The 18,286-nt window shown below is 42.6% G+C and overlaps 1 protein-coding gene across 5 annotated transcripts in view; it reads right to left on the reverse strand.

Moving 5' to 3' along the window:
- The window catches only part of RARB (retinoic acid receptor beta), a 410,353-nt gene that overhangs the window by 86,345 nt on the left and 305,722 nt on the right, over positions 1-18,286 (reverse strand). For all 5 annotated transcript variants that reach the window (XM_017506224.2, XM_037730540.1, XM_017506226.2 and 2 more), the window contains one exon: positions 13,685-13,826. In XM_017506224.2, the coding sequence (XP_017361713.1) occupies positions 13,685-13,826 (142 nt within the window). The remainder of the gene's footprint in view (positions 1-13,684; positions 13,827-18,286) is intronic.

Genomic DNA, 18,286 nt, shown 5'->3' on the forward strand with positions numbered 1-18,286 from the left:
GGTTTGGGCTATTATCAATAAATCTGCTGTGAACATTCTTATATGTGTCTTTGGGTGGACCCAGACTCTCATTTCTTTTGAGCGTGTTCCTAGGAATATAATTACTCAGTCATATTGGTATGTTTAGCTTTAGGAGATACTGCCAAATAGTGTTCCAAACTTTGGCTCGATTTATACTTCGACAAGCCACGCATGAGAGTTCCAGTTGCTTCTCATCTCACGAACACTTGCTGTAGTCAGTCCTTTCAGTGTCAGCCATGCTGGTGGAGTAAAGCAGCACACTTCAATCTGATGGATGCGATTCTCTTTTTAAGAAATACAATGTCACACAGAAAGCAGTATTTGTAAAATCAAAATGGGGCTGTGCACTCCATAGACCTGGGCACCATTATTATCCTGAGGAATGCAGGGAAGGCCATTCCAAGAAAAGCCCCGATGTCTTTCTTCCTGAAATAACTCACTTACTGCATCCATTAGAGTGAGGTAGGAGTACTTTCTGAGACCTCGTATTTTCAGATTTCTGAGAGTGAAAGTCCAAGGGTATCACAGCAAAGTTTCCATTCAGTTTAAATCTGTTCAAGTGTTTTGTCTGGGCACTCTCAGGACATAAAGTGGGACTTCTTTACTCATTATCTTTCACTTGATTCTCTTCCTGTTGTCATTCAATCCCTTGAGTCCGCAGAGTTTACTAGAATCATCTTTGATCTTGCCCTTTGGAAGGGCCATATCATGACTGGCTCCTGAATGGGTCCATTTTGAAACACCAGTGAAGTTCCTTAGCTTTAAGATTTAAACAATGTTACAAAACCAAAATATTGCATAGAAGTCAGACCAACTGATGTTATAACCCCCTTTACCCCAAAAAACAACAAGCAAAGAAAAATGGAGGATTTGCATTTTCCAACATCAATAAAATATTTTTGTCCTAAAATCATTTTGAAAATGAAACCAGCAGGGCATTTTTTTTTAATCATGGAGGTATTTTACACTTCGTACAATGAAGCGTCGAAACAATCAAGTATGTATCTGGGACAAAAACATTCCTTCTCTTGAGAAAACAGGGTGTTTGCTTTGCCTGTTCCTCATACTAAAAGATGCCTGTCTTCATTAATTTAGTTCATTAGATTAACAAAGCTCAACTCTTTGTTTTCCAGCTGTAAAGGGAGAAGGATGAAAGAAATAACCTACCCATACGAGGTAATATTTTTGTGGTTGCAGAAGAAGAGGTAGGGTTGAAGTGCTTGATTCCACCCCCGGAGGAGGAAATTCCAGACTGTACTCTATGCAAGGAATTACTGAGCGATTTAGGTAGCCTCCCTCCTGAGAACTGCTGTCACTGGGAGAAGGTGCCTAAAGGACACAGGGACTACAGGAGAATTTCGGGTTGCTATTTTTAGGGAGACATTTGTTTCCAAACAAAGGGCTCTTGGCCAGCTACTTTAGAAGCACTTGCATATTTACTCAGCCAACTCTCTGGGCTGGAGATTGTCTTTGGGTACTGAGGTTTTATCAATGTCTATTTAAAGCAGAATAAAAAATAGCCCAAGATGAAAACATACAATACTTCCAGCTGAGAATGGAAGGTACTTCCTTTTTCTTACAAGGTTGCTATCTGGTTTTTCCCTCTCTCCCTTCCTCTCCCCCTTTGTGAAATTGCTACCTGTTTTAAAATCTGTAGTGTGTCTTGGTTTAATAGGTGCCATTTTCCCTTTTAGTGGTATGTAAAATAATAGTGCACCTTAACAAATGATCGATTTGATAAAATATTTGTGTGCCTGCATACAGTTTTGAGAGAAAGTAAATCTCTGTGAGGACCTGTTTACAAGCTTCATCTGTTTACATCCACCACGGAACAAACAGCATTGGGATGTCATGTCATGAAAGGGTAACATGCTATCATTCATACACTGCAAAGTGCGAAAGGAGGCAGAACCGGAAAGGTAAAAATGGTCTCATGCTAGCAATAAGACCTAAAGTTTTCTTGGGCTTGTATTTCACTTTAAGTCCACGTGTTCAAACCTCTTAACTCTTGGAAAGATCAGACAGAAGTTCCTGATTCAGAATCTCCAGTCCTTAAGTACTTTTTGCTTTTAATTCATTCCGGAAGTATATAAGTACAAGGCACTGGACTCACAATTGAAGACTCAAAAACCAAACTCCTTACTTCTCCTTGAAGCACCTCCAGCCAGAGAGGGACGTCCTGTGCCATGGGTTTTCCTTCTCTCAACACATAGACACACACACACACACACATAGACACACACACACACACACAGACACACACACACACAGACACCAAAATCTCCTGGACCCCCGCAAGGAAGTTTGACTCTGAGAGTCTTCTCAATAGAGTTACCACTAACATGTCACAGAATGGAGAGGCGAGAGTGACCCACACACACCCCTTGCTAGGGGTGTTAGAAAAGTGTGTCGTGTGTATGTGCGCATGCCTGTGCATTTAGGAAAAAGATGGCTTCAAGGAGGAGTGGGAGGGAAAGGCGTTGCAGGCAGAGAGAACAGCAGGCACACCCTGAGGATGCTGTGTCATAAGAGAGGACACTGAGTGGCTAACGATGGCTGGCGCATGGCACAACTGGGGGCGCGTGACAAGAGATCAGAGTTGGGCAGGCTGGGACAGCTGTGCAGGGCTCTCTGCCCATGCTGACACATTTGGACTTTTGGGGTTGATTTTGTAATTGATGAAGGGCCATGAATTCAACATTGGATCACCCGCTTAGAGCTGAAACTGTGCTTCTGATCCCATCTACCCATCACCTTGCTTGTGGGGGTAGATTTGAGCCCTAAGGACACGTGCTTCTTGTTTTGAGTAAACGGACCACTGGGCCGGAAGGAGCATTAGCTGTTCTGTCCAGTCACTAAGGACCACTGATGAGCGAATGCACTATTCTTTAGAAGCCAGGATGGCTGGGTATCATTGCGGGAGGAATAGCAACAGAAGCTAACGCTTAGCTAGGTACTCCTTTTAGCCCCTGCCATAGAGTAATTCATTTCCTTCTCACCAGAGCTGCACGAAGTAGGTACAATCACTCTTTTCATGTTACAGACAAGAAGCCAGGTGCACACAGATGTTAGGTGACCTGCTCAAGATCACACAGAGCTAAGCAAGTGGTGGGCTGAGGTGTGAATCTGACTGCCTGTTAAGTCCATGCTTTAAGCCACATAATGCCTTGCCATTTTTTGGGAAGGCGGTAAATGGTGCAACTTGTGAGTCTCCCATGCCTCTCGTGATCCCTCCATCAGCTTCCCTGGATGCTTAAAATTCACTGTGACAGATCCGCCCATTCACTGACCCTTTGATTTATTAGGAAAGGTCTAAACCTTGAGGGTCCAAGAAAAGCGAGACTCCCTGTCCGATCCTTGAGCTGTGGACAGTTCAGGATGTGAGGAAGGGTTGGGGCGGGCAGCAAAGCAGGATGTGTCAGTGGGATCTGAACGTAACTGAAGCACTTCGGAGGCTCTGAGAGGGCCGAGGCCACAGCTGCAGACTCTGCTTCTAATCCTAAGATATAAGAACATATAAAACCAGTGTTTCTCAAATTTCCGTCCTTTGAAGCACTGCCTTCACAATTTTGTACATATTCACAGGCCGCTATATACTTAGGATTTCCGTCTCAATTGATTTTTTTCTTAAATAAACTTTAGAGGAAATTTTTGTATTACTACTATAGATGGGAAAGTCGTGTCATTTGCCATAAATAGAAAGGTAGGGTAAAAGATAAACAGGGTTTTCAGGTCAACTGCCTGTGTTTGTAAAGTTTTAGGGGAACAAAGCCCTCCACGCTCAATTGTGAAGCTATGTAGAGTTGGGTAGTTGCAAAAAACACCAAATGCTCTGCAGACGCCAAATATGTAAGGCCTGGCCATTTAAAAAAATTTGCAGACTTCTGAAGTAAATATAATTCAGTCCCACCTAGGTACTGTTGCTATCCTCTATTAAAAAGAGAGATTAGCAGAGATTCTAGAAGTATTAATTAAGGATGTACAGGCATCAAACTGAGATTTTTCTCATTGACAATAAAAAGACAATATTGAAAAGGAAATAACTTTATCATCAGATGATTTGATACTTCCTCATGCCAAGTTCATTCCCTAAAATTACATTTCATATCACGGCATGCAGTTTATACTTAGGGAAATACTGCATTAAACTAGGATATATATCAAATCAAACCACATATATAATTAGAGGTTTTTTTTTTTTTTCCCGACAGGGTCTTTCTGTGTTGCCTAGGCTGGAGTGCAGTGTGTCAATCTCAGCTCACTGCAGCCTCCCACCTCCCGGGTTCATGCAATTCTCGTGCCTCAGTCTCCAGAGGAGCTGGGATTACACAGGTGCACCACCAGGCCCAGCTAATTTTTTTTTTTTTTTTGGTAGAGATAGAGTTTCACTGTGTTGACCAGGCTGGTCTCAAACTCCTGACCTCAAGTGATCCACCCACCTCAGCCTCCCAAAGTGCTGGGATTACAGGTGTGAGCCACCACACCCAGTCGGTCATTACAGAATATTTGATCTGGGAGCAAATATGGGTAAAGACACTGAAAACTGTGTGGCCATAAATGTATGCAAGAACTTCACTGTTTAGAGAGCAAAGTGTAGCGGAAATGATGCTGGGAATTAGAATTCAGACCCATGGGAGTAAACCAGCTGTGTGACCTTAGGCAGGTCTCTTGCTCACTCTGTCTCAGGAAACTGTGAATCAGATATGTTCCTGTCCTCCCTGCTGCACGGGACAGCCTGAAGTCTTGGAGCTGTTGCCATTGGTAAAGCCCCTTGTGACCGTGAACTACCAGAGCACCACAGGTGTCCTCCCCAGCTTTCCTCTAGGGGGCTAAAAGCAAAAGCAGTCTTGATGAGGAGGCCACAGGGCAGACAGGAGTTGGTTGGGAGAAGGGACGTGATGGATCTGGAGGAAGGCAGGCCACAGAGTCCCAAATAAGGCAGAGGAGAGATGGAAGGTGCCACATGAACAAAGAAAGGCAGCTGATGGAGGGAGCGGGAGGGGAAACTCTGCCTCTGTGGCGATTTAGTTTGGGCTCAGCATTGCTGGAAGACCCTGATGGCCTCACCTTGAGCTGACTGAGGCAGGAAGGAGGCCAGGCGTCCTTTTGAACACCCCAGTTCAGTTTTCTCCATGGAGTTGGGTTCCAGGATACTAGGATACCCTCTCATTCTCTGATTACACATGTCTCGGCATCTCTGGGCAAATGAGCCATCTGCCTCCCGGTTTCAGTAGCCAAGAGAGGTGGATATTTATTTTAGAAACCATGCATGCAAGCTTTATTTTTAAGGCTGTGACATAATATTTGGAACTTTGTTTCTACGCTGTGGTTTCTAAACAATTCAAAATGAATAGAGCCTCTGCTTTTAACTTTTCTCCTGAAGTATAATCAAGGCTGTAGTTATAATAAAACACAGCTGTGGCAGCAAGTAACAGTGGCATCAAACTGTGTCACCACCAGAAGCAGCAGCAGAGAGAACCACTCTCGTTCAGCACCTACTGTGTGCCAAGCACAGTGCTAAACGCGTTACCCTCATGAGGGCCAATCCACAAAACAATTCCACAATGTTACCGTGATCATCTCCACGCAATGGGTTAGTTCATTCAACGTGAAGCAAAATTTTGCGATGGGCCCATGTTGAGACAGCTAGAGGCGAGGGCTGCATTTGAACCCAGCTCAGACTAACTTCAGAGCCCTTTGTTCTTCCCCCTGTGCTGTTCTGTTGTGTAATGGAAATTTCTCATTTTTCTAAGGTGAGAATGTACTGAGTGTCCCCTCTCCAGGAGACAGGCAGCAGGGAGAAATGTGTTGGTAAAGCTGAAGGAATTTTAATACTTCCTTTACAGTCTGAGTGTTAACGGGCTTTGAGTTCCACAGTGGCACTGACATCACCAGGCTGCTGGTACCCAAACCGAAGTTATTTTTTAAATCTCCGAAACAGATGTAGGCACAATCATATTCGGCAACTAGAAAGGGGCAGATTTTTATTTTCTAGTTTCTAAAACGTTTTTAGATATAAAAGTAGGGAGTTTCCAGTCTTTCGCTGACTTTTCGGGAGCTCTTTAGGGATTTGTGTGCCACAGAGTAAAGGGTAAGAAGAGAAGGTGGGGGTGAACGGGAGTCTCTGGTGAGCAGAACAAAATGATCACAGTGAACCTTGGAAGCGTAGTAACAGGCTGGGATCTAACACAGGAACAAATGAAGAAATAAACTAAAATTAGAAAGACATTCAGTGCCCTGATGATGATTTTTATGTAATTTCCCAACTACACAGGGCAACCTGTAATATGAATTTCCCTGTTATTAAGCCAGTAAAATCCAGCAGTAGAACCAATGAGCACATCAATATAATTTGTACACCAGCAAAGGTGATTCTAACTGAGGTTAAGTGCCTTTAGTCCAAAAGGTTTGTTTTAATCTAAGTTTAACAGTAAAGGGGAAATGAGAGAAACACCGAACAACAGAATTCTCCCACAGAAGTATCTAAGTGTCTGTACAAAGCACATCTATTCCATCCAATCGACCCATGGGGACGTTCATGTCTAAAGTATAAATTGGAATTTAGAGACTTCATGAAAAGCTGTTTTTAAGCTCAATATGTCCCAAATGAGAAGGTGTCAATGAGTGCTTAGGGACTCTTAAATTCAGAGATTATTCAATTGCTCTATTCTACAAATACACTTATGAAACTGTCATAGGAAAAAAATGCTGTGAAATAAATGTTAAAAAGCCTTCTCAAACAAAATCAAAGACATGTTTTGCCCATCACTCAAGGGCATAGGCACATATAAACATAACCTCAAAAAGCAATACAAAGAGGCTCCCTGTATGAATTAATGGCCAGTGGTTTTCAGAAACAGAAGAACTAGACGGAGGGCATGGCAGCCACAGTACCTTCCAAGGTGTTTTTGTTGGAAGTTTTTGGAGGAGGCCAGTGACCCATGGGAACGAACCTAACCAAACCTTAGGGGCATCCAGGGTATAAACTATTGTACCTTCCTCGCAGCACCCAAGTTGTAATTCTGGCCCAATTCTTCTCTTCCATTTTCCTTTTGGCATCCTAACCCAACTGTCTCCCCTATTCCTGGACCCCCTTCTTTGTTGGCCAAGGTTTGGCAAAGGCAGGGTCCAAACCCAACCCATGTCCGTCTTGGCTTCTCCCTCCTAACTGGGCTTCTGCTGCCATGCACAATTACCCAAGACACCTGCTCAGCTCAACCTTTTTCACTGGCAAAAGCCCTAGAAGATCTAATGTCTTCCAGGGGAGGGAACTGCGAAGAGGAAGCAGCTTATGGAAACTCTGCTGTCTAAACAGGATTAAAAACATCAATTCACATGTCACGCCTGGGCTGTTAGTCAATACCAATGTTCCTCTTATCGAGGTAGAAAACCCAACATCAAAGAAGTTGAATAACTTGTTCTGGGCCCCTAGCAGATAAATGAATGACTGCGATTTGAATACACACCCAGGGCTGTTTTGCCTCTGACAACTTTGCAGAAAGTAAAGCCAGGGAGAAGCTGGGTTCAACTGTCTTTAAAACTGGTCACATTTGACCACTTGATCAATCTAACATCATTGAGCAAGGCTTCATGCTAAGTTTGGGGGCTACAAGGTGAGAAAGATATGACGCATGCCTTTTAGGAGTTTATAATCAAGCCAGGGAGACTCACTGGTGTGTGAAGAATCATACTACCTATATAATATAATAAGTTTGCAGTTCATGGAGCTTTGTGCAAAGCACTGTGAGAACATGGGGTTGGGGAGGGAAGAATGAATAACTCTGCCTAGAGTGTGAAATGAGGCGTAGGGGAGGCTTCAAAGAGGAAATGACATTTCATCAGGCTCCTGGGGTCCAACTGAAGAAAAAGGAGATGAATCCTCAGAAAAATGGAGCTGTAGGGCTTGCCAGTCAGCATGGGGTAGTGTGGCTGGAAGCTGGGTATGTCTACTGGTGGGAAATAAGCGTGGGATGGGATCACAGAGCAGCCTGAAGTGGCATCCTTGGCCACTGGACGAGCCACATAGAGCAGACATTGGCAAACCATGGCCTGTGGGCCAAACGTGGCCCTTCACCTGCTTTTGTAAGTAAAGATTTGCTGGAACATAACCACACTTGCTTGTTTCTATTTTCCATGGCTACTTTTGTCCTATGATGGCAGAGTTAAGTAATAAAGACTGGGATCTCAAGGTGCACAAACCAACAAATATCTTCTTTCTTCTGAGACAGGGTCTTGCTCTGTTGCCCAGGCAGGAGTGGCAGAAGCATGAAATTGGCTCACTGCAGCCTCAACCTCCTGGGCTCAAGTGATCCTCCTGCTTCAGCCTCCCGAGTAGCTGAGTAGCTGGGACCACAGGCCCGCACCATCACTCTCAGCTAATTTTTAAAAAATTTTTGTAGAGTTAGGGTCTTGCTATGCTGCCCAGGCAGGTTTCAAAAGATCCTCCCATCTCCTTCTCCCAAATTGCTGTGATTGCAAGTGTGAGCTACTGCACAAGGCCTCAAAAATATTTTCTAAAATTTCAAACATGTTTTTAAAAAGAGACAGTTGTTTTTAAAAAGAGTTTGCTGACTCCTGACTTAAAGATCTGAACTATTCATTTGAATTTCTGTAACTGACTCAAATGCATCTGATCAGGCTTTCTAGGGCTTTACTCCCACGGTTTCTAAACAGTAGCATCTGAAACCGTCTTTCCCATCATGGACCATTAGCTGTTATCTCTATCATAAGCTTGTCTGGGCATTTATAATCCAAATGTTATGCCTGCATTTATTGTTTCTCCTTTTCATTAATTGTTTATATTTTGGGGCTTTGCCACATGCTGTCCTCTTCTGACATCATAACAAGCCTCCCCACAGCACCAGCAAAAGCTCATCACTCAACTTTGAGTCAGTTTGCTTCCTTTGCCCTCTTCCTCAATTCTTCATAAATTTTTGTACCACTTTTAGAATGCTGCTGAAAATTGATTTTTTTCACTTGCTATTACCACGTTCAAATTCTATGCTCTGACAGATAGCTATTTCTCTGCAAAAAGGCTTCCCTAGTTCTATAAAGCCCTTGGAAAATACAAGGTATACCCACCAGCATTTACAAAACAGAAAAAAATGAAGAAGTAAGTTTGATGTTCTGGTAGGCCACGTTAAAGGATTTCTTTTACTTGTAAATCCCCTTACACGTGTAAAATCAAATTTGATCTATAAAAATTAAATTGCACATGATTTTCTAGGGGATACATCTCTAATACAGAGCAAGGAGTATGGTTATTGTTTTATTAACCACTGGCAATAAAATGGAGTGGAAAAAGGAACTCGGAGTTTTAAACACTGCTTTCTATGGCATGTAGTATACATTTCAGTTTCAATATGACTTTCTCATTAAACTGCCTGGCTCCAAATCTCAGCACTGCCCCTTACTAACTGTGTTACCTTGAGTAAAGTAATGTCTCTTTGTCTCAGCTTCCACATCTGCCAAAAAAAAGGTGGGACTTGGGAGGGAGGAATTGTAACTAACCTCTCTCACAGGGTTGTTACGAGGATCAATGGGATAAAGCATTAAATGTGGTTAATGTAGGCTGGGTGCGGTGGCTCACGCCTGTAATCTCAGCACGTTGGGAGGCTGAGGTGGGTGGATCATTTGAGATCAGGAGTTCGAGACCAGTCTGGCCAGCATGATGAAACTTCGTCTCTACTAAAAATACAAAAAATTAGCTGGGCGTGGTGGCAGGTGCCTATAATCCCAGCTACTCAGGAGGCTGAGGCAGGAGAATCACTTGAACCCAGGAAGTGGAGGTTGCAGGGAGCCAAGATCACACCAGTGCACTCCAGCCTGGGTGACCAAAAAAAAAAAAAAAAAAAAAAAAAAAAAAAAAAAAAAAACAAAAAACAAAACAAAACAAAACAAAACAAAAAAACAACAAAAAAAAAACCCAGTGGTTAATGTAGTACCTGGCACATAGAAAATACCCTGTCTACTTAGCTATTACTATAATATGATTCTTAAATTTTCTCAATTTTATACTTTTCTCCCACAGCATAAAGAGTGCCTTGGGTACAGCACTGTGGGACCTGACAAATCAAGGGGGACATGGGGTCGTTTTGGCCTCCTTTTCTGATTCCCCTCTGAGGAACATTTCTTCTACACTCCCCACCCATGTGGTTTGGATAGAGTCAACCTCAATCCTGGGCTGTAGATATTGATAGGTAATCCAATCCTGGCTAATCACAATATTCTGTCCTCCACCCAAAGCAACGCCCTGCCCAAAGCAATGGCATTCACAGAGGGGCACGTGACCCAAGTTAGGCCAATGAGAATCTGTCCCTAGGCTCTGATGGAACAATCGCGATCTGAGAGTCTCTCTCTTTGCTGGGTCAATAGCTTATCAGCCTGGAGCTGTTGGTGCCCTTCTTTGTTAGACAGGGGGAAAATCTTCCGAAAACGAAGCCAGCATGGCAAAATCAGCTGTGAGAGACAGAGAAACAATGCCCCGAAAACAAACACGTGCTCTTGGTTCCAGCACGTTACTCTGGACTTTTCAGTGACATGCGCAGATTTTTGTAGCTTAAGCCAGTTTGAACTGGGTTTTCTGTCACTCTCATCTAAAGGATTCTGACACATACCGATGAACTGACATGTCCTATGGCTAGAATGGAATGTGAATCTCGCTAATCTTGCTACTGCAGGGAAGTGGCCGACCTCAGTGCAGTCTCGGTTATGTCTTCAGCCAGTTGGGACTGCTGGGAAAACTGTTTCATCTTTCTGAGCCCTAGTATACTTGTATGTCAAATGAGAGAGGTGAGTGAAAATCAATCTCTAAGATCCCTTTTCACTTCTAACTTTCTACGAGTATCTATTATTCTTGGGTTCATTTCAGGTGCATATACTGTGGTATAATTGGTTACTGATTCTCATATTTGCCTGCTTCCTTCTGTTTCCACTTTAAAAATACCCTATTAGATGCTCAATCTGTATATTTCAAGTGTTTATTTCTTTCCCTTCAATTTCCTTCTAACAAATATATATTTATTTTTGTGTACTTGGACATAATGATCCCATTTTCTTCCCATTTCTATATTTTTAAATCTAATTAAGGTGATAAGCTCCTTGAGGGCTGATGCTAGAGTTTCCCTGTGTGTGTAAATATTATTTTTTTTAATTGCCAACCAAGCTGCCAGTTTTTACAGAGCAGCAGGATATGGGTTTCAAGTAATGTAAGCAGGAAATGGGTCTCCAGCCCACACAAAATAATGCAAAAGTAGTGATTTTCCCTTAGTCCACATCTGGCTTACTCATTTATAATTTCAGCCTGAACTGAAATTCTCCCACAGAAATGCTGTGTGACACCCATGTCTACAGAGCCTCAGATCAAAACTAGAGCAGTAGGTGACCATCCTGTGAATCTCACACATATAAATAATCTGGCTATTTCAGGTTATCATACTTTTCTCTTCAGTGCTAGGATTTAGAGCCTGAGCCAATTGGATGTAAACTTCATATTGTCAAATGTGTGGATTTCAAGTAACTCAATGGCTCTAAAACTTGGAGGGAGGTAAAGGAACCGAATGAAATGTGGCCAAGTGACCCATCATCTGCAGATAGAACTACTGCCCAGAGGAAAAAGAGTTTCCCAGAAGGAATGGCACATGTAGGATGCTTTCCTGTCTGATGACCCAGTCCAGTCTCCTTCATGAGGACTCTAAATATTAACAAGACCCCCATTGCAAATGCCTTACTGGGTTCCTCTTGGCAAATATAACAAAAGGACTTGGAGGCAGTGGTTTCATAGGGTTGGCCAGTTCAGTAATTCAATGGTGCTATTAAGGGCCTGATTTCTATCTTTCTACTTCTCCATCTCCAGTGGATGTGTTGTCCCACAGCTGACTTCCCTGGGGATTGGAGGATGGCCACCAGGGGCACTTGTGGCTACCTGTGTCCTTGTTCACATGCATGAAGGGAAGGGTACTTTTGTCCTGATATTCTATACGTGAGTCTTGAATTCCCTCTCACTGAACCAGCCTAGGTTACATGTTCACACACGCGGCTCGAACATAAAATATGCTGATGGGCTTTACTTGACTGAGTGGATCCCAGCCTGGAAGTTTTCTCTGAAGCATAGAAACCAAAGGAGTATAAAGGAAAACTAAAATCTGAGTACAGTTAAAAAAAGGTGAAGGGACAGGAGTACAGTTAGGAAATGTATCTGGGTGGGCTAACGAAACATCTGCTACAATCCCTGAGCAAGAGCTCCCAGCTGAGGGCAAGACTCCAAGCTGAGCACCCTCAGAGCAATGCCTCTGGCTGGCTAGAGGGGCTTTCCCTCTTTAGTAAATCTTCACCCAAGGCCATGTTACCCACTTCCAAAATCTACGAGCCCTTGATCTATAATATAATTCTTCCAACTCCATTAGAGGGTCATGGTTGGGGCGCCTGGCTCTTGGTCCCATACTCTTGAAGGGCAGTAGCCATGTCTCAGGTACCTCCAGGGTCTCCACGCAGCACCCAGCCCACTGCTCACGCGTGCAGCATGCCATCAACAAAATCCCCCATGATGGAGTTACAGGAAGAGTAGTAGTCCCCAAGAGCTTCACTGGACACATATCCCCATGACCTCCGTAGGCCTGCTTGAGCCAACCCATTCACCTAATTCATTCATTCATTCTTTTTTTTTTTTTTTTGAGATGGAGTCTTGCTCTTGTCGCCCAGGCAGGAATGCAGTGGTGTGATCTGGGCTCACTGCAACCTCTGGCTCCCAGGTTCAAGCAATCTCCTACCTCAACCTCCTGAGTATCTAGGATTACAGGCACCCACCACCATGCCCAACTAATTTTTGTAGTTTTGGTAGAGACGGGGTTTCAGCATGTTGGCCAGGCTGGTCTTTAGCTCCTGACGTCAAGTGATCCACCCACCTTGGCTTCCCAATGTGCTGGGATTATAGGCGTGAGCCACCATGCCTGGCTTAATACTTTCTTATTCCCTAGATTTGTACACATCCAAGAGAGAAAGGGCAAAATTTGTGGCAGTGTGTATATACTCTGTCTATATGAAAGCCTGTATATTTCAAATTCCCATCATCAGATATTTCTAGACTAGTAGCCAAGTTTTAATGTATTTTAAAAATCTCTTTTCCATTAATAAAAGGTATTATTATTTGGAAAAGACGGCTTGGAGGAGAAAAACTATCAAGTTTGGAAAAATGCCAGTGTCCCGGATTTTGAAATGTTTCTTCCACAAGGTATACAATCCTTCCCTCCTAAAAAATGGCAAATTATGACTACTATTCACACTGATGCCTGTCATTTTATCTTATCTTCACTGATACCGGTGAAGATCCTTACATCCATTGTTAAGATGGGGAAATGGGGTCACCAAGTGACTATGTAATACGCTTGAGTTACTGCTAACGACTCTGGGATCCACAGCGAGTTAGCCACTGCCCTGGAATGCAAATCTGCCATCCACGACGCCTAGTTCCTGTCTTTCCACCAACTGTCACTCAAGTTTCATCTAGAAATCTCCACATGAATCCCCATTTTCGGGTCATCTCTAGTCACACCTACCCTTGGCAAGAAATCATTAGTGTCACGTGTGAATTCCACGTGATCGTGGAAGGTGAGCAAATCACAGAGATAAGGAAAACAGGGAGAAAGTTTTCTGAGACTCCACTTACATTCTTTGGACATTCCCACTTCAAAGCACTTCTGGAGTCGACAGTACTGGCATCGATTCCTGGTGACTTTATTAATAACACAGTTCTTATCTCGGTGACAAGTGTAAATCATGTTCTTCTGAATACTTCTGCGGAAAAAGCCCTGCAAACAAGCAAGAAGATGAGAAAAGCCAGTAAGGCAACTGAGCATCATCAGAAATCAAAGCCAACCTTATCAATGCATTAACTGCTTTTTTTGAGTAACGAAGTGATGGCAGACAAGTTAACTTACATAAACCCTAAAATCCTCTTGAGAGATCAAGAGTTCTTCCCTTGCTGCAAACCCAAAAGCCCCTTTTAATCAAAACTAGACATGAGCATTATTATCTTGCTAAAGGAAAGGTAATACCAAGCTGATTTATTTGGAAAACACCAGAGTTGGGCTCCCTCCAAACAGGCTTAGCTTCATAACTGGCTCCCTTGCTGGCCAGAACAATTTCAGGTGATCCCCTACCAAGAAACCAAATACATGAGGATTTTTATCCAATCAAAGAAATTATTGGCTGGGTGCAGTGGCTTACTCCTGTAATCCAGCACTTTGGGAGGCTGAGGCGGGAGGATCATTTGAGGTAAGGAGTTTGAGACCACCCTGGCCAACATGGCGAAACCCATCTCTACTAAAAAAAATACAAACATTAGCCAGGCATGGTGGTGCACACCTGTAATCCCAGCTACTTGGGAGGCTAAGGCAGGAGGACTGCATGAACCTGGGAGGCGGAGGTTGCAGTGAGTCAAGATTGTGCCACTGCACTCCAGCCTGGGTGACAGGGTAAGACTCCATCTCAACAACAAGAGAGAAAGAGAGAGAAAGAAGGGGGAGGGGGAGAGGAGGAGGGGAGAGGGGGAGGAGGGGAGGAGAGGAGAAATAATTTGTTTAATGAAAGAGTTAGTTTTTTCAAAGGCATCTTCTCTGAGTTCTTTTACATACTGAGTTCCTCTCACAATTTAAAAAAAATTATTCTAAAAAATTATCCAAAATTGGAAACAAGAAAGAAAAATGAGTGTCTGCCCATTTAATGGCATATTAGAGTTATGTTGTCCAACATGGTAGCTATTAGTCACATGAGGCTACTTAAATCAAAATTAATGAAAAGTAAATAAAATTAAGAATTTTGTTCCTTAGCTACATTAGCTACATTTCAAATTTCCACCATGCTAGAATACTTGCTGACTAATATGTGCTATACCTGGCCCCTAGCTACCATATTAGACACCACATATATACAATATTTTCATTATTGCAGAGAGCTCTATCAGGCAGTAATGTACTACACCACTGACTGACAAGCCCACCTAAGTGTCATCTAACACTCGCAGGAAATGTAACTTTGTTTGACTTATTATTTACTATTGAATAGACCCAGATTCTATAAAGGCTATAGAAAATTGGTAAATTACACATGATTTTTGTCTAGTGTAGGTGCAAAACATTTCGGACCAAATGAACAGTAACCCCAAACGTTATTGTTTTATTGCCCTGTAGGACATGAACCATTCTGTATCTAACTTTGCAATCTTATTCTGGTCTTCTTTTTTTCTTCCTTCCCTCTTCTCTCTTGTTTTCTATCTACCTGAGTATCTTTCTCATATCTTCCTTTAAACCAGCTTTGTCATCTTTCTATTCCCTCCATCAATGAGTTAAATATATTTTCGACATGGGCCTACTAAATACTTAAATGGGTTCTTTGCTTTTAACTTTTTGAAAATCATATTTTGATAAAAGCAGCAATTTATCCTGATTTTCTGTGAAACACTGATGAAATAAAGCAGACTTCAGGCTCCAGAAGCAAGGGGTCCCCAGCTTCTTCTTCATCTTCCCCATTTCTACATACAGCTTTGCAGACAATGGATGATCAAGTGATGCTTGTTGAATACACAGATGAATGAATGGTGAGTGGTGACACCTGTTGCCTTTTCTCTCTTCTAAATGCCAAAAAAAATCTTCCACGTTGCTATAAGTATTAAGAGTTAGGGGGTCTACCTTACCAGTTGTGACGTGACTTATACCTACACCAGAAACTATTCTCTTGAATGCAAGAAACACTATGAATGTGTTGAACAGAAATGAAGACCCACCATCTGGTCTTTCAACCTTCCCTGCAGTACATTAACACTGCAGGAGCCAAAGCTAAGAACACTCAAAACTAAAGCACATTAGCAAAGAATGGTCATGTAACACACATTGTTTAGGATACTTATGTGGGCACCCTAGGATTTTGATGTCTAAATAAGCAAATTTTTACTGGCAGGGTTCAACTGTAAGCTCCTGGAAATCCTGTTTAAGATTGCAACTCCTGTCACATATCCCAGACACACATTTTCCAAGAAAACCAGCATATTTTTGTGCCTCTGGAGCTACAAATATGCTTAGAATCTAAAATAACAGGTTATGAAGACTGTGAAATCCTCCCAGAGTCTGCGCAGAGTGGTCACCTAAAAACGTATCTTTCCCTGCAAAATAATACCTACAGGTCACTTTCTGCTGCCAGATGTAGAAACTCAAGTTTACAGACACCTCCATTGCTCTTCTGCCGAGAAACACTGACATGATGGCAGACATAGCCCTTTACACACGTGGGAAGAAAATGAGGTACAGACAAAGGTGACTCCCTCCATTTATTAAAAACCAAATATTCAGTTTGGCAATCTCTTAGTGAGTGACCGGGAAGGGGAGAAAAACAACCTCATGATGCTCAAATGAAAGACGACTAGGGAACTAAAGAACTTTATATGTCACTAATTACCCAGTCCGTGCGGTTCAGTAACAATGACGCCAGAAACTAAATAGGACTTCTTGGTTTTCCAAATCAGATTTTTGGCTGGATTTCAGGAGAAGGTCTAAGTTTCAGTAAATCATTTCCACCATGCTTGAATACGCGCTGACTAAAATAAATGCTATGAGGTATTTTTATACATGGGTTGGGTAAACAGACGTGCCCTCTGAGCAAAAGAAAGGCTTGCATGATACAAATCCTCCTCCCCCTTCACTGATATTATGAATTGTTATATAAACCTCACTGACTCGTAGATCACTGCTTTGAGAATCCAGTGTACGTGGGGGCGGGCAGTGTGGGTGGGGGGCAGATATCCTCATACACCTACGGTTTACTTAACTAATATTTCAATTTCAGTTGATCCCTTTTATTTTTTAACACTGTCTAAAGTGGAAACCATTTACCTCTGACTTACGTGGAAACCCAGGTCCACTGCCAATATTAGAAGACATTCATGAAATAAGAGAAATGCAAATAATACAATAATCAGGTGTCATTTCACTCATTCTGGACACTGCGTCCAGATACCAACTCTGTAACTGCTGACACCACAATTTTACTCTTTCATTTTCTGGGAACTTCCTTTTCTCAGTAAACCCAGGAAAATTCTATGAGATCACCTTGGCCAGGAAGCCTTCTCTGACTGATCTAAGCATACGTGGATGCTGCTTCTCCTAGGTGTTTTGCTTTTCCTTCCATGTTCTACCTATTCAAGGATGATACTTAAAGTCTTAAACAATAGTACTATCTGCTTCAGAGGTTACATAGGTGGCACAGGGTGATGCCAACCTGTGGCTGATGGCCACAGCCTCAGGGAATCCAGTAGGCATTGCGCTTTTCTCCACTAAGGTGTCAGTGCCAAGTGTGCCACCTTTCTTGCTGATATCCATGCCTCCCTGAAAAGGGAGTAGGATAGGTAGAAAGGCTGGTTCCTGTGAACCTGAGCTGACAAGTTGGCAGACCCAGTGTGGCCTCCAGGCAGTGCCTAATACGACTTCTCTGGAACTAAGACAGTACAGTTGGATGGAGGGAGGGAAGACCCAAGGCAATGGCAAGTCAAAAACTGGCAGGAAAGTGTTTCAGTTTTCAACACCTAATAAATTCTGTTGGGACTCACCAGGTGAATAGCTCAGGGCTAAGACAGAACCTGACACACAGAAGATATTCAATTAATAACTGCTTACTAAATGATGAAGTCCTAGCTATAACCAGAATAACAGTCTTAGATTTTAACTTACTTATTAAAATGTGTTCCTTGAGGGTGATATCACCTCTATTTAAGAAACTAAACAACTAGATTTCTCAGAAGTTAGTAGCAGACCACTAATTTGAGTTGTAATCGGGTTAGTCAGTCTGGGCTGCTGCTGGCTAACTGTGCCTTGTGCACGTTGACTGGGATTTTTGTTATACATCACAGCTTGTTGGCTAATCATGAATTCCATCGGTAACATGAGTTCTATTGCCTAATCATGACTTCTGTTGCTTAATTCTAATTTCTGCTGGTTGATTATGACTTTTCTTGATTAACCATGGCTTGATTAATCATGACTTCTGTTGTTTACTATAGTTAAAGTTGGTAACACAACGAACACCGATTACTGAGACTGGAAAGACAGATCTGTGTTATAAACGGAGGCAAGCATTTTCTAACTGTGGATTTTTCAACCTTCTTACCTCATGCTCTTTGACTGCTGTTATCAAAGAACTGAGGTACATGCTAAAAGGAGAAATAAGAACTCACATGGTGGAGAAGGCAATACATGCATTAGAGCCATTTGGTTCATGTATT

The sequence above is a fragment of the Cebus imitator genome, unplaced genomic scaffold, assembly GCF_001604975.1.
Source record: "Cebus imitator isolate Cc_AM_T3 unplaced genomic scaffold, Cebus_imitator-1.0 Scaffold351, whole genome shotgun sequence".
NCBI lineage: Eukaryota > Metazoa > Chordata > Mammalia > Primates > Cebidae > Cebus > Cebus imitator.